This window comes from Pristiophorus japonicus, chromosome 9, assembly GCF_044704955.1.
Source record: "Pristiophorus japonicus isolate sPriJap1 chromosome 9, sPriJap1.hap1, whole genome shotgun sequence".
Classification (NCBI taxonomy): domain Eukaryota; kingdom Metazoa; phylum Chordata; class Chondrichthyes; family Pristiophoridae; genus Pristiophorus; species Pristiophorus japonicus.
This window is the reverse complement of record NC_091985.1, coordinates 9,001,264-9,017,863: the sequence shown is the minus strand read 5'-3', so window position 1 is coordinate 9,017,863 and position 16,600 is coordinate 9,001,264. Positions and strand designations below refer to the sequence as shown.

At 49.0% G+C, this 16,600-nt stretch overlaps 1 protein-coding gene and 1 long non-coding RNA gene across 5 annotated transcripts in view; one reads left to right on the top strand and one right to left on the bottom strand.

Annotated features, from left to right (window-relative positions):
• The window catches only part of LOC139272931 (phosphatase and actin regulator 2-like), a 187,955-nt gene that overhangs the window by 10,211 nt on the left and 161,144 nt on the right, over nt 1–16,600 (bottom strand). For all 4 annotated transcript variants that reach the window (XM_070889060.1, XM_070889057.1, XM_070889058.1 and 1 more), the window contains one exon: nt 939–994. In XM_070889060.1, the coding sequence (XP_070745161.1) occupies nt 939–994 (56 nt within the window). The remainder of the gene's footprint in view (nt 1–938; nt 995–16,600) is intronic.
• Nucleotides 1–16,600, top strand: part of LOC139272932 (uncharacterized) — a 111,563-nt gene that overhangs the window by 32,207 nt on the left and 62,756 nt on the right. The gene's annotated exons all lie outside the window — the stretch shown is intronic.

Genomic DNA, 16,600 nt, shown 5'->3' with positions numbered 1-16,600 from the left:
TCCCTCATTCCTGGTACCATTCTGGCAAATGTGCAGATTTGGTCTTTCCGAATGTGGCCACTGAACCTTTTCTCTCAGCTCTGGCTGATCTGTGAGCTCTCAACCCTTCCCCCCAAGGTAGATCAGCAGGAGCAGGGTTGCTGTGACTTGGAATCTATTGCATTACAATTTGCTGCTTACACTTAAAAAAAATACTAAACTTCAACAAATGGGCGGGTAGTTAATTCGGTAGGGGGGTGGGGATTAGAGCAGTATGATCCACCCCCCCCCCCCCCCAGATACAAAAACACAAAGAGATTGGGCAGGCGGGGAGGGAGGGGTGAGCGTGTGGGGAGCTGGAAGTGGGATTTCCCCGGCGGTGAAACAGTTACATGTAATTATCAGCTGCTGCCCGACGTCAGAGGGAAGCCTCGATGACGTACTTGGAAGGTGGGATTCCGTTTTTCGTCGCTCCCGCGCACCGAGGGGGAGGGGGGCAGCGGGGGCGGATTCCCCCCCACCCACACATGTCTGCACCCTGGTGCTCTGCGGCAGATAAGGGGCACTTATAAATTCCCAGGCACATCACTCAGAGAAATGCATTTAACAATAAATTCAAGGACCATTTTTTTTGTTGCATTCATCCAAATCTCTCTGCTGGCCAGATTATTTTCTCCTCTTTAAATAATTTGCTTTGTGATATTCATAATTGTTCAATTAAACAATTACAAATCCACAGTTATTTTCTTTGCACACAGCACCCAGAACATTATCCAACTCCCCAAACCATGTATTGAGACTCAGACCAGGCGAACCAGCTCTGATGCAGAAATTCTGCTGCAGGATTTTCGTTTGAATTGAAATATAATTCACAGAGAGAGAGATGTACCCCGACAATCTGCACACACGTCTTAAATTCAAGGACAAATTCACACACACAGTCCAGAGATCTTACTTACATCTCAATATGTTCCTTTGCTCCAGTTCTTCCAGTGAGGGTCTTTGGCTCAATCGCCTGCCGAATACAATAACAATCGAATAGTGTACCATTTTTAAAATCAAGAATAATTCCTCTCTCTAACAGTAAAACAACAAGGCTGGCGGATGGGCAGAGCACAAGAACTGCTGCTTGCGGCTGCAGAAATCTCTTCCTCGCTGCAGAGGGATCCTGTGTGGCTCTCAGCTTGCGGTGACTCACTAGCAGAACCTCCACTCGCTTTATATATGCTCTGGCTGACGGTTCCGGAAGAAGTGAGGGGGGGGGGGGGGGGGGGGGAAGGGAGAGGAGGAGAAAATACAAGTTCGCAGCTCAAAGCTAGATCACATTATACATCCACGTGCTTTATTATATTCTCGCTCTCCGGCTCTCTCTCTTTGCATGGATTGACATTTTTTACAAATAAATAACAGGATGTGCTACACATTCAACCATCAGAGGGAACCGATATTATTTTCCCCAGGGAATATTTTATTGCAGCTGTCACACCGAGTACAGGTGGGGACAGCGACATTAGCTGCAACCTGTGATGGTCACAAGCAACACCCAACCTCAGCAGAGCTACCAGCAAAATCCTGCCCCACATCCCACTTTTCCATCAACCAAATGCCTGTCACAAAGTGAGTGTCACAGTCTTTTTGAGGTGCCTATTGTACACGGTTCACATCTCTGAGCCATACAGGAGGGTGGGCATCACTACAGCCCTGCAGACCATGGACCATGTACAGTAGACCCGTTAAATCGCTGGAGAAATACCACCAACGATGTCTCCGCAAGATCCTGCAAAGCCCCTGGGAGGACAGACGCACCAACATCAGCGTCCTCGATCAGGCCAGCATCCCCAGCATTGAAGCAGTGACCACGCTCGACCAGCTCCGCTGGGCAGGCCACATTGTTTGCCTGCCTGACACAAGACTCCCAAAGCAAGTGCTCTACTCGGAACTCCTTCTCGGCAAACGAGCCCCAGGTGAGCAGAGGAAACGTTACAAGGACACCCTCAAAGGCTCCCTGATAAAATGCAGAGTTAGTGTTTCAGGTCAATGACTTTTCAGCATCCGCATTCATTTTGCTTTTGTGTTACAGAGGACCCTTATTGGGAAAACACTAAGATTTTCACCCTCTGCACTGGGTCTTGTGGCTGCTGTTGGAGAGGAAGCACATGGTGTTATCAACATTGGGTGAGATGGCAATTTGAGACAACTCGTTGCATCTCCCTCCCATAAAAAGAAAAGACTTGCATTTCTATAGTGCCTCTCATGATCCACGGACATCCTAAAGAGCTTTACAGTCACTGAAATAATGTTGTTGTCACTGTGGGAAACGCAACAGCCAATTTGTCCACAGTAAGCTCCCACAAACAGCAATGTGATAATGATCAGAGAATCAGTTTATAAAAACAGAAAATGCTGGAAATCTCAGCGGGTCAGGCAGCATCTGTGGAGAGAAACAGAGTTAACATTTCGGGTCAATGACCCTTTGTCAGATAATCTGTTATGTTGATTGAGGGATAAATATTGGGTTTTTAAAAAAGATTTACATTTATATAGTGCCTTTCACGACCACTGGATGTCTCAAAGCATAAAGTACTTTTGGAGTGTAGTCACTGTTGCAATGTGGGAAATGGGGCAGCCAATTTGCGCACAACAAGCTCCCACAAACAGCAATGACAGATAATCTGTTTTGTTATGTTGATTGCAGGATAAATATTGGCCAGGACACCGGGGATAACTCCCCTGCTCTTCTTCGAAATAGTGCCGTGGGATCTTTTACGTCCATTTTTACAACAATCCAAAAGCTTCACGGCCACTTTTACCGATCCCAGCTTTTTAGTTCAACTGAAATTAAATTCTCAAACTGCCCATGATTGGAATTGAACCCATGCTTGTCTGGGTTATTGGATCAGGCCTCTAGCTTACTGGCCCAATAGCATAATCGCCACACTACCGCACCCCAATGAAATGTGCGATATCTGAGAATGAGATTTTGTTAGGAACAATGACAAGTCAACATCATAGGCAGTCCCTCGGAATCGAGGAAGACTTGCTTCCACTCTAAAAGTGAGTTCTCAGGTGACTGAACAGTTCAATACAGGAATTACAGTCTCTGTCACAGGTGGGACATCAGTGGTTGAAGGAAAGGATGGGTGGGGAGTCTGGTTTGCCACACGCTCCTTCCGCTGCCTGCGCTTGCTTTCTGCATTTATTTTTGGAAATTCGTAGCCAATCGTTCCAATTCTTTGTCAAATCACAAACGCCAGAGGTCACCTTGGGCCCATTCAAGGATCACTCTGCGCCAATGCTCTTAGCCAAAAGGCCTAGAGCCACAGCACCGTTCCTGGAAGTACTGCAATACCAGGTTCGTGCCATGGAGGTGGATGGGTCAGGACCCCCACACACCTCCGTGGAGGTGGATGGGTCAAGCCACTTGCTTTCTGCATGCTCTCAGCAACAAGACTTGAGGTGCTCAGCGCCCTCACTGATGCACTTCCTCCACTTAGGGCGGCCTTTGGCCAGGGACTCCCAGGTATCGGTGGGGATGTTGCACTTTATCAGGGAGGCTTTGAGGGTGTCTTTGAAACGTTTCCTCTGCCCACCTGGGGCTCGCTTGCCATGTAGGCATTCCGAGTAGAGTGCTTGCTTTGGGAGTCTTGTGTCAGGCATGCGGACAATGTGGCCCGCCCAACGGGAGCTGGTCGAGTGCGGTCAGTGCTGTAACCAGCAGCCAATCAGGGGGCAGCCTCTAACAATGAGCCAGTCCACAGTGCAAAAACACCAGACAGGTGTGAACAGCCAGCTCATTTTTCAATCTGCGAAATGCGCATGTTTAAAAAAAAAATTGCAAATCGTCAAAGGAGCAGAAACAGATTTAGTGACGAGGCTTTGCCAGCACTGGTTGCATCTGTAATACACGAGAGCGAGGATCACCCAAACAAGTGTGGCAACACGTCACCAAGAGTGAACTCAGCATCAATCACTCAGATGACATAACTGGTAGTCAGGGAGAAGCCTCACTACTTGAAAAGCACACACACCAGGACACACACAGGCAGTGGCTGTTAAAAATAGGTACAAAAAATATAACCGCTGGACCGACACAGAGAGTTCATTAAGATTAAAATTAATTTTAAAATTCTTGTCCTTGTTTTCAAATCCCTCCCTGTCCTCGCCCCTCCCTAGCTCCGTAATCTCCTCCAGCCCTACAACCCTCCAAGATTTCTGCACTCCTCCAATTCTGGCCTCTTGCGCATCCTCGATTTTCACCGCCCCACCTTTGGCAGCCGTACCTTCAGCTGCCTGGGCCCCAAGCTCTGTAATTCCCCACCCCCTAAACCTCTCCGCCTGGCTTTCCCCCTTTAAGACGCTCCTAAAAAAACCTACCTCTTTGACCAAGCGTTTAGTCACCTGCTCTAATATCTCCTTAGGTGGTTCAGTGTGCACTATCTACAAGATGCACTGCAGCAATTTGCCACACCGTCTTCAACAGTACCTCCCAAACCCACAACCTCTAACTAGAAGGACAAGGGTAGCACGGGCATGGGAACACCACCACTTCCAAATTTCATGGAATGCTGGCCTTTATATCCAGAGGACTAGAATACAAGGGGGTAAAAGTTATGCTGCACCTGTACAAAGCCCTGGTTAGACCACACCTGGAGCACTGGGAACAGTTCAGGGCACCACACCTTAGGGAGAATATATCGGCCTTGGAGGGAGTGCAGCGTAGGTTTACCAGAATGATACCCGGACTCCAAGGGTTAAGTTACGAGGAGCAATAACACAAATTGGGGTTGTATTCCCTAGTATTTTGAAGGTTAAGGGGTGATCTGATCGAAGTTTTCCAAGATATTAAGGGGAACAGATAAGGTTGACAGAGAGAAACTATGGGGAGTCTAGGACGAGGGGGCATAGTCTAAAAATTAGAGCCAGACCTTTCAGGAATGAAATTAAGAAACACTTCTACACACAAAGGGTGGTAGAAGTTTGGAACTCTCTTCCGCAAACGGCAATTAATACTTGATCAATTTTTATTTTTAAATCGGAGATTGATAGCTTTTTGTTAAATGAAGTTATTAAGGGATATGGGCCAAAGGCGGGTAGATGGAGTTAGATCGCAGATCAGTCATGATCTAATTGAATGGCAGAACCAGCTCGAGTTCAATGGCCTCCTCCTGTTCCAATGTTCCTAAGTCATACACCACCCTGACTTGGAAATATATTACTGTTCCTTCATCGTCGCTGGGCCAAAATCCTGGAACTGCCTCTCTAACAGCAGAACTGCGGGAGTACCTTCACCACACGGACTGCAGCAGTTCAAGAAGAAGCCTAATCACCACCTTCTCTAGGGCTGGGCATTAAATGCCAGCCTTGCCAGCGACGTCCACATCCTAAGAATTGTTAATAAAATTATATATGTTGAGGGAGATGAGGCAAGAAGCTGCCTCATGTGCCGCCTCCTGACTCCAGTCGCACTTTGTGGGGCACAAATGAGCCTGGAGTGGGATGGTCTGTCTCTGCTAACCTTTTTCGTCCACTTAGGAGGACAGATTAATGGAGATGAAGTGTCAGGAAGTAGTGGGGGAAAGGTTGAAGTTCTCACCGTTATCGTGAATTCTCAGAGTGTTTCTGATGCTTCAAATACAACAACAACTACTTGCATTTATATAGCATGTTTAATGTAAGAAAACATCCTAAGGCGCTTCCCAGGAGCGTCATCAAAACAGAATTTGACACCGAGCCACATAAGGAGATATTAGGGCAGGTGACCAAAAGCTTGGTCATAGAGGTAAGTTTTACGGAACGTTTTAAAGGAGCAGAGAGAGGTGGATAGGTTTAGTGAGGGAATTTCAGAGCTGGCAGCTGAAGGTACGGCCACCAGTGGCGGAGCGATGGATATCGGGCATGCCAATTGGGGACGGGCAATAAATGCCGGCCTTGTCAGTGACACCCACATCCCGTGAAAGAATAAACAAAAGAGTTTACCTACCCCAAAGTATACAATTTTCTAAACGCTTGCTTCTTTGTTAACCCCTCCCCTCCCCTCCCCACCCTATGAAAAGTATATTTTGTACTCTCCTGAAATTGAAGAGATTTAGAGAGTTATGGACGGTCCCTAACGTGACGATCAATGAATCATTGCTCTGCACTTACACAGCCTCTTAAACCTTCTGCTGTCATGATTAAGTTAAAGCTGCATAGGTCACTATGTCACTGGAAGATGAAGACATAGGGACTGAGGAACTAATGACTGTGACCTCATTGTCGCACGCTTGCCTCGAGTTGAGAGCAGTTGATTATAGATATTTCCGTGGGCAGCTGCTGAATGAGCACAGAGAATAATCAGCTGAAGCGAGACAGGACAAATAAGCCAGACTGACGATATAAAGCTTTTCTCACTTCCCTTCCTAGTAATTGTCTCCTAGGCTACACCCCTCCCCATCACACACACAAAGAAAGACTTGGATATATATAGCATCTTTCACAACTACCGGACATCTCAAAGTATTTTACAGCCAATTAAGTACTTTTGGAGTGTAGTCACTGTTGTATTGTGGGAAATGCAGCAGCCAATCTGCGCACAGCAAGCTCCCACAAACAGCAATGTGACAATGACCAATCATCTGTTTTTGTTATGTTGATTGAGGGATAAATATTGGCCTCTCGCCACTTCCAAGACCGTCTGAAATTCACACATCTCACAATATTCTGTCTCTCTCCCTCTTTCATAGAATGATACAGTAGAGGAGGAGGCCATTCGGCCCATGCCGGTTCTTTGAAAGAGCTATCCAACGGGCAGTCTGTGGAAGCTTGCAGTGCGCTAATTAGCTGCCGCGTTTCCAACAGTATAGGAGTGACCTATAGCAGTATAGCACTTCAAGGTTAATTCATTGGCTGTTATTCTCCGCGGCATAACTAAAATCGCCAATTTCCACCTATGGTAACATCGCCTATCTCCGCCCCTGCCTCAGCTCCTCCGCTGCTGAAATTCTTTATCCATGCCTTTGTTACCTCTAGACTTGACTATTCCAACGCACTGCTGGCTGGCCTCCCACATTCTACCCTAAGCAAACTTGAGGCTGCCCATGTCCTAACTCGTACCAAGTCCCGCTCACCCATCACCCCTGTGCTAGCTGACCTACATTGGCTCCCAGTTAAGCAATGCCTCGCTTTCAAAATTCTCATCCTTGTTTACTAATCCCTCCATGTCCTTGCCCCTCTCTGTAATCTCCAGCCCCACAACCCCCCCCCAAGATGTCAGCACCCCTCAAATTCTGCCTGGGGCCTAAGCTCCGGAACTCCCTTCCTAATCCTCTCCACCTTTCTACCTCTCTTTCCTCATTTAAAATGATCCTTAAACCTCTTTGACCGAGCTTTTGGTCATCTGCCTGTGATTTCTTCTTACGTGCTTGGTGTCAAATTAATTTTCTTTTGTCTTACAACACTCCTGTGAAGCGTCTTGGGATGTTCTACTATGTTGTAGGTAAGATATAAATGCAGGTTGTTGGGACGTCCTGAGTTCGTGAAAGGCGCTATATAAATGCAAGTCTTTCTCTGGCTGCCAATCAGAGGTTGCAGTGGACAAAATGATCAGCTCCACCTGTGATACGTCAGTGATCCCGAGGCGTCTCAGTGGAGGAGTGACCCACACAGGCAGAGTGAGACCAGGCTGTGCTCCCACACACAACTATCAAAACATAATCCAAGAGCTTCAGAAGACAGAAGTCTTGTTGTAGAATCACAGAATAAGTACAGAAGGAGGTCACTCGGCCCATCGGGCCTGTGCCGGCTCTGTGAAAGAGCGATCCAATTAGTCCCACTCCCCCTGCCCTTTCCCCACAGCCCTGCCAATGTTTCCTTCCCCATGGGTTGATGTCCAGCCTCCTGTCACAGGAACACAGTTGAGAATTTGGAGTCTGGGCGAATCGCAGGGGCACAAACTCACTTCCTGCCACCGACTTACGTCTTTCCAAATCCCTCAGGGCAATCTCGGCCATTTCTCCAGTGGCTTCGGCCAATCCATCTGCCAACGTTAAGGTGAATCCCCCTCGCCGAATTCCTCCACCACCAACATCCCGAGGGAGGGGCGGGGCAGTCACCATTGACCAGAAACCTATTGTGTTCCTAACACAGATGAGGCTGCACACAGGGAGGTTAAAGTAACAGTGACCTCAGTCTTTAATAAGACACTCCAGAATGAGGAACAGGCCTTAGGGGCCGGCTAAAAGGGTGCTTAACCCTGGTAGGAAGTTACCACAATAGTTGAGAAGACCCAGGAACGACCGCAGCTCCATGACAATTCTGTGGCCTGGGCACCTTCCTGATAGCCTCTGTCTTGGCGTCTGTGGGCCAAATGCTGTCCGCCGCGATCTTTCTCCCCAAAAGCTCCACTTCTGTTGCCATGAAGACACATTTCGACCTCTTCAGCCGCAGCCCTACGCGATCCAGTCGCTGGAGGACCTCCTCCAGGTTTTGTAGGTGCTCGGTGGTATCCCGACTCGTGACCAATATGTCGTCCTGAAAGACCACCGTGTGTGGTACCGACTTGAGTAGGCTCTCCATGTTTCTCTGGAAGATTGCTGCAGCCGACCGAATTCCAAGCGGGCATCTGTTGTAGATGAACAGTCCCTTGTGCGTGTTGATGCAGGTGAGGCCCTTCGAAGACTCCTCCAGCTCCTGCATCATGGAGGCCGAAGTCAGGTCGAGCTTGGTGAACGTCTTGCCTCCTGCTAGCGTCGCAAATAGGTTGTCTGACTTAGATAGCGGGTATTGGTCCTGTAGCGAGAAACAATTAATACTTACTTTATAATCGCCGCAAATCCTGACCGTGCCATCACTTTTGAGTACTGGAACAATCGGGCTGGCTCACTCGCTGAATTCCATTGGGGAGATGATGCCCTCGCATTGCAGCCTGTCCAGCTCAATTTCCACTCTCTCCCTCATCATGTGAGGTACCGCTCGCGCCTTGTGGTGAATGGGTCGTGCCTCTGGGACCAAGTGGATCCGCACCTTCACTCCGGAAAAGTTTCCAATGCCTGGCTCAAAAAGGGAAGGAAATTTGTTAAGAACCTGGGTACATGAGGCCTCATCGACATGTGAAACGCTCGGATGTCTTCCCAGTTCCAGCAGATTTTGCCCAGCCCGCTCCTTCCAAGCAGTGTGGGGCCATCGCCCGGGACAATCCAGAGTGGCAGTTCGTGCACCGTGCCCTCGTAGGTGACCTTGATCATGGCGCTGCCCAGGACAGTGATAAGCTCTTTGGTGTACGTTCTCAGTTTCATGTGGATGGGGCTCAGGGCTGGTCTGAATGCCTTGTTGCACCACAGTCTCTCAAACATCTTTTTACTCATGATGGATTGGCTAGCGCCAGTGTCCAGTTCCATGGCTATAGGTGAGCCATTCAATTTTACCTTTAACATTATAGGTGGACATTTTGTCAAAAATATGTGCACCCCGTGTACTTCAGCATCTGCCTCCTCTCTCTGAGGCTCGAAATTGCTTTGATCCACCATGGACCGATCTTCCTCTGCCACGTGGTGGTTAGCAGGTTTTGCAGAGCTTGCAGCTCATTTGCAAGCTCGTTGGAGGTGCCCCATTGTTCCACATCTCTTGCAAACATACCCTTTGCAGCGACATGAATAGGCTAAATGGAAGCCTCCACAACGCCAACAAGGTGTGAATTACCTTGCATTCATCCTTTGTTGGGGACTCTGAGTCATCTGGGTCACCTGAGGCCTGCTGTCAGTTGCAAACTCGTGGGTTCTGCCCTGTACATTTCTGCTCGCAAACACAGTTCCAGTTAATTTATGAACATTGCTAACACTTGTGTGCTGAGAGATTTGTTTGGTGTTATCACTGGTGGACATAAACGCCTGTGCTATCGCAATGGCCTTACTGAGGATCGGTGTCTCTACAGTCAAAAGTTTTCGTAGGATGGTCTCGTGGCCAGTGTCCAGTACAAAAAAGTCTCTGAGCATTTGCTCAGGTAGCCATCAAACTGACATTGTCCTGCAAGTCTCCTTAGCTCGGCGACGTAGCTCGCCACTTCCTGACCTTCAGATCGCTGGCACGTGTAGAACCGATATCTAGCAATCAGCATGCTCTCCCTCGGGTTGAGATGCTCCTGAACCAGTGTACACAACTCCTCATTCGACTTATCTGTGGGTTTCACCAGAGCCAGAAGATTCTTCATGAGGCTGTAGGTCGGTGTCCCACAGACTGTGAGGAGGATCGCTCTCCTTTTTGCAGCGCTTCCTTCTCCATCCAGCTTGTTGGCGACAAAATACTGGTCTAGCCATTCGACATAGGCTTCCCAGTCCTCACCCTCCGAGAACTTCTCCAGGATGCCCACAGTTTGCTGCATCTTTGCGTTGGATTCGTAAACTCATCGCCAGTTATTGTGTTCCTAACACAGATGAGGCTGCACACAGGGAGGTTAAAGTAACAGTGACCTCAGTCTTTAATAAGACACTCCAGAGTGAGGAACATGCCTTATATACAGTGCTCCCAAGGGATGCTGGGATCCCTTGGGACTTCAGGGGATGAGCTCCCTGGTGGCAGAACATGGGAGTGCATGCTTTCCAGATACACAACAAAACCTAACTGGACCAGCCACAGAAATACCGTGGCAACAAGAGCAGGTCAGGGGTTGGGTATTCTCAGAGGATAGGGTGCACTTCTCCAAAGGGTTAACGGAGAAATACTGTCATCAGCAGCTCTGACTCGGGGACCATCTGAAAATGATCAGCACACAAGGATAAGAAGAGGACGGCTCAGTGAGATTCAGTCAGTAGCTGGGCCGAGCAGCCCAGGGAAGGCCCAGGCTTGTACCAAGGCCTGTGCTGAATGAAGGTGTTTTTAAACCACAAGAGGCTGCCTTACTAAGGAAGCTAGTTCAGTAGGTTGGAGCCTGGAGTGACGGGTGATTTTAAGCCAGCCCGCTGGTGGGAATCCGAGGCGATTGGAGCGATTGTCCGTCTTACACCGCCGAAGTCCACAGGAAGTAAAGCTGGGCGGCCGATTCAATCTCGGCAGTGTCCCGCTGGGCGAGTTGGCTTAAAATTACTTGCTAAATCTCCAGGCATAAAGAAAGACTTGCATTTATATAGCCCCTTTCACAACCACCGGATGTCCCAAAGCAAGTTACAGCGAATGAAAGTGGTTTCTGCTCTTTATACAAATGTAAATTACAGCCGGTCCCTCACACACTGCTCATTGCAAGGTGCATAATGCAGTGTGTGTGGGGAAGGGGGGGGGGATTCTAGTGACAGCTGTATGTGCCACAACCTGTCATTACTGACAGGATTCCTGTCACCAGAGAGAGAGGGAGGGAGGGAGAGAGCAAGCGAGAGAGAGAGGGATGGAGGGAGAGGGAGGGAGGGAGAGAGGGAGGGTGTGAGAGAGAGAGAGGGAGGGTGTGAGAGAGAGAGGGAGGGAGGGAGGTGGAGGGGAGAGAGAGAGAGGGGGAGAGAGAGGGATGGAGGGAGAGGGATGGAGGAAGAGGGGGAGTGAGAGAGAGGGAGTGTGTAAGAGAGGGAGGGAGAGAGATAAAGGGATTGAGAGAGAGAGAGGGAGACCGAGAGGGAGTGAGAGATAGAGCGAGAGGGAGGGAGAGGGGAAGGGAGGGAGAGAGGAGGTGGGAGAGAGAGATGGAGGGAGAGACAGATTGAGAGAGAGGGAGACCGAGAGAGGGAGAGGGAGGGAATGAGTGAGAGAGGGGGATGGAGAGAGAGGCTGAGAGGGAGAGCGGGGGATGGAGAGAGAGGGAGGGAGAGAGAGAGCAAGAGAGAGAGGGAGAGAGAGATTGACAGAGAGGGAGACTGAGAGGGAGGGAGAGGGTTGTCATGTATGTACATGCTGCTGGTAGCCACCAGATGGCGTCATTGTTGGAGGCCACTGAGCAGCACGCTCATGGTGCTGCTCAGGTATAAAAGGCCAGCCATTTTGAGAGTCAGGCACTTTGGGCATAAATAAAGCAGAGCCAGGTTGTACCTTGCTTAGTTAAACAGTACTCAGTTTGAACCTTTATTGCATACATAACATTTGGCAATGAGAATACAAGAACGTTTGTTTGCCAAATGAGCACGATTGAATTTTTAGAGCGATTTGTGGAGGGAGAAGATTGGTCAGACTTTGTGAGCCGTTTGAACCAGTACTTCGTGGCCAACAAAATGAAGGGGTTCGATGATGCAGATCGGCACTGGGCCGTGTTCCTCACTGTGTGCGGTTCAAAGATCTACGGTCTGATAAAGAATCTACTCATGCCTAGTGATCCAACAGAGAAAACATACAGAGTTGTGTACATTGGTACGGGAGCACCTCAAGCCAGACGACGGCATCATCATCTCGAGATACAGGTTTTATACACACGTTCGATCGGAGGGCCAGAGCACGGCGGAATTCGTTGCTGACCCGAGACGTCTAGCGGGACCGTGTAAGTTCGGGATGGTGTTGGCAGACATGCTGCGGGACTTCTTTGTTATCGGTATCAACCACGAGGTGATCCTGCACAAACTTCTGGCGGTGGAGGAGTTGGATTTTAAAAAGGGCCATCCAGATCACTCAATCATGTATGATGATGGACAGGAGTCTAAAGCAAATATCGGTGAAGAACCGAACCTCGGCAAGTAGTGTAAATGCGATTGATTCAGCGTTCGGCAGAGTGGCACATGGCAGGGCCTATCCGGCTGCGTTTGCGAAACCTGTGGCTGCCCAAAGTCTGTCAGCGGGAATGTATCGGACTTCTCCGTGTTGGCGTTGTGGGGGAAATCATCGGCACCAGCAGTGCCGATTTAAGCAATATAGTTGCAAAGGTTGTCTGAGAGCGGGGTATCTCCAGCGCAAGTGTCCGCAGATGAGCAAGCGAGCTGCGACACACCACGTGGAGGATGAGAGTCGGACTAGTGCGGATCCAGATACGCAATCTGAGATGCCAGAGGAGGAAGTGTATGGACTGTACTCTTTCATAACCAAGAGTAAACCAATTTTGATTAATGTGAAGTTTAACGGGATAGAAACATAGAAAATAGGCCATTCGGTCCTTCGAGCCTGCACCACCATTCGATAAGATCATGGCTGATCATTCACCTCAGTACCCCTTTCCTGCCTTCTCTCCATAGCCCTTGATCCCTTTAGCCAGGATACCGGTATCGATGGAACTGGACACGGGAGCGAGTCAATCGATCATGAACGAGAGGGCATGTAATAAGCTGTGGGATACTAAGACTGTGAGGCCCAGGCTGAGCCCTGTTAATGCCAAGCTGTGCACGTACACCAAAGAACTGATAAAGGTGATTGGCAATGCACAAATTAATGTGTCATAAAATGGTGCGGTTCACGAGATACCGCTGTGGATTGTTCCAGGCAATGGCCCAACGCTGCTCGGCAGGAGCTGGTTGGAGAAAATCAGATGCGACTGGAACGACATAAAGGCATTGTCATCGGAGGAAGATACATGTGACCAAGTATTGAGCTAGTTCCCCTCGCTGTTTGAACCGGGTATCGGCAACTTCACGGGAGCCAAGGTGCAGATCCACCTGGACTCAGATGCAAAACCCATCCATCATAAAGCTCGGGCAGTGCCATATATGATGAGGGAGAAGGTCGAAATTGAACTGGACAGACTCCGGCGTGAAGGGATCATATCACCGGTCACATTTAATGAATGGACCAGCCCCATTGTTCCTGTGCTGAAAAGTAATGACACAGTCAGAATCTGTAGAGACTACAAGGCTACGATCAACAGGGTTTCGAAACAAGATCAGTACCCATTACCGAAGGCTGAGGACTTGTTTGCGACGCTAGCCGGAGGGAAGTCGTTCACAAAACTGGACTTGACGTCGGCCTATACGACACAGGAGTTGGTCGAGACGTCGAAGAGTCTTACGTGCACTAACACGCACAAAGGACTGTTTATTTACCACAGGTGCCCTTTCAGAATTCACTCGGCTGCAGCAATATTCCAGAGGAATATGGAAAGTCTACTGAAGTCCGTCCTCAGAACGATCATGTTCCAAGATGACATCCTGATCACCGGTCGTGACTCCAAGGAATATCTGAACAACCTGAAAGAGGTTCTACTGCGTTTGGACAGAGTGGGACTCAGACGTAAACGCTCGAAGTACGTCTTCATGGTACCGAAGGTCAAATTCCTCGGGAGGAAAATCGCCGCTGATGGCATCAGACCTACTGACGTGAAAATCAAGAATGCACCCAAGCCACAGAACATGACGGAGCTGCGTTCATTCCTGGGTCCACTCAACTATTTTGGTAACTTCCTACCTAAATTGAGCACCTTACTTGAACCACTGCAAATGCTATTGAGAAAAGGCAACAACTGGGTGTGGGGCGCATTGCAAGACAGAGCTTTCGAGAAAGCCACCAATCTGCTTTGCTCGAACAAGCTGCTGGTACATTATGACCCATGTAAATGTTTAGTTTTGGCCTGTGATGCATCGCCATGTGGAATTGGTAGTGTGTTGCAATAAGCCAATGAGTCGGGGAAACTTCAACCTGTCGCATATGCATCCAAAAGTTTGTCTAAAGCAGAAAGAGCCTACAGCATGGTAGATAAAGAAGCTTTAGCGTGTGTGTACGGTGTTAAAAAGATGCATCAATACCTGTTCGGTCTGAGGTTTGAATTAGAGACCGATCACAAGCCGCTCATTTCATTGTTTTCCGAGAGCAAAGGTATCAATACCAACACTTCATCCCACATCCAAAGGTGGGCGCTGACATTATTTGCCTATGATTATGTCATTTGCCACAGACCTGGCACAGAGAATTGTGCCGATGCTTTGAGCCGGTTGCCGTTGCCCACACCGGAGGTGGAAACGCCACAACCGGCGGATTTAATGTTAATCATGGATGCTTTTGAGAGTGAAGGAACCCCTGTCACGGCTCAACAAGTTATGACCTGGACCAGCCAGGACCTCATTTTATCGGTGGTAAAGGGTTGCATCCTCAAAGGGGATTGGTCTGCCATACCTAAGCAAATGTGCGAGGAAGCCAAACCGTACATTCATCGCAAGGACGAACTGTCTATTCAAGCAGATTGCATATTGTGGGGCAATCGCATTGTAATACCCAAGAAAGGGAGACAGAAGTTTGTGCGTGAGTTACACAGCACACATCCTGGTATAGTGATGATGAAGGCCATCACCAGGTCCCATGTGTGGTGGCCAGGAATTGATTTGGAGCTGGAAGCATGCATGCATCAGTGCAACATCTGCATGCAGCTCAGCAAAGCACCAGCGGAATCGCCGCTGAGTCTGTGGTCGTGGCCATCCAAACCTTGGTCCAGGATCCATGTAGATTTTGCAGGTCCCTTCCTGGGCAAGATGTTTTTTGTGGTAGTGGATGCTATTCGAAGTGGATAGATTGCATAATGATGTCATCCAGCATGTCCACAGCAATCATAGAGAATCTCATGTTCGTGACACATGGTCTGCCTGACATAATGGTGAGCGACAATGGGTCGTGCTTCACCAGTCAGGTATTTCAGGAGTTTGTGAAACTTAATGGCATAAAACATGTAAGGTCAGCACCGTTCAAGCCTGTGTCCAACGGGCAAGCTGAACGTGGAGTACAAATTATCAAGCAAAGCATGAGGAGAGTAACCCAAGGGTCACTGCAGACCCACTTGTCCTGCACACTGCTGAGTCACTGGACAAGACCCCACACACTCACAGGGGTCTCGTCTGCTGAACTCATGATGAAAAGAGGTCATAAGGCTAAGCTATCTCTGGTACACCTGGATTTAAATAGTCAACAAGGATGACAAAGTCAACAAGGGTACCACGATCGCGCAACTGTGTCACGCAAGATTCCTGTTAATGATCCTGTATATGTGTTGAACTATGGTCAGGGTCCCAAATGGGTCACTGGTATGGCCATGGCCAAGGAGGGCAACAGAGTATTCATTATTAAGCTCAAGAATGGGCAAACTTGCAGGAAACACATTGGTCCGACAAAGCTGAGGCACACAGATGAGCCAGAGCAGTCGGACGAAGAAACCATCGACGACCAACCAACCTATCAGCAGCCTTCAGTGGGTTCAAGGGGCATCAGTGAACCCGGAATTTCCATCACGGACCTGTTCAATAAAAATGGACTTGCAATTCCTGACATGGCCACTGCCCACCCCCAACAAGTCAGTCATCCAGCCACAACAGACCTCGCACGCTCACCCAAGGCTGGAATCGAACTGAGATGGTGAACCCGGGAGCGCAAAGCACCGGACCGTCTCAACCTGTGAAAGACCTCAGAGGGGGTATTGTCATGTATGTACATTCTGTTTGTAGCCACCAGATGGCGTCATTGTTGGAGGCCACTGAGCAGCGCGCACATGGTGCTGCTCAGGTATAAAAGGCCAGCGATATTGAGAGTCAGGCACTTTGGGCCTAAATAAGGCAGAGCCACGGTTGTACCTTGCTTAGTTAAACAGAACTCAGTTTGAACCTTTGTTGCATACATAACAAGGGAAAGAGTGAGAGATAGAGCGAGAGGGAGAGGCGGGGGGGGAGGGAGCGAGAGAGGGGGTGCGAGGGAGGGAGAGAGAGGGAGGGAGAGAGAGAGAGGGAGGAAGGAAGGGAGGGAGAGAGAGAGAGGGATGGAAGTAGGAGGGGTGTGA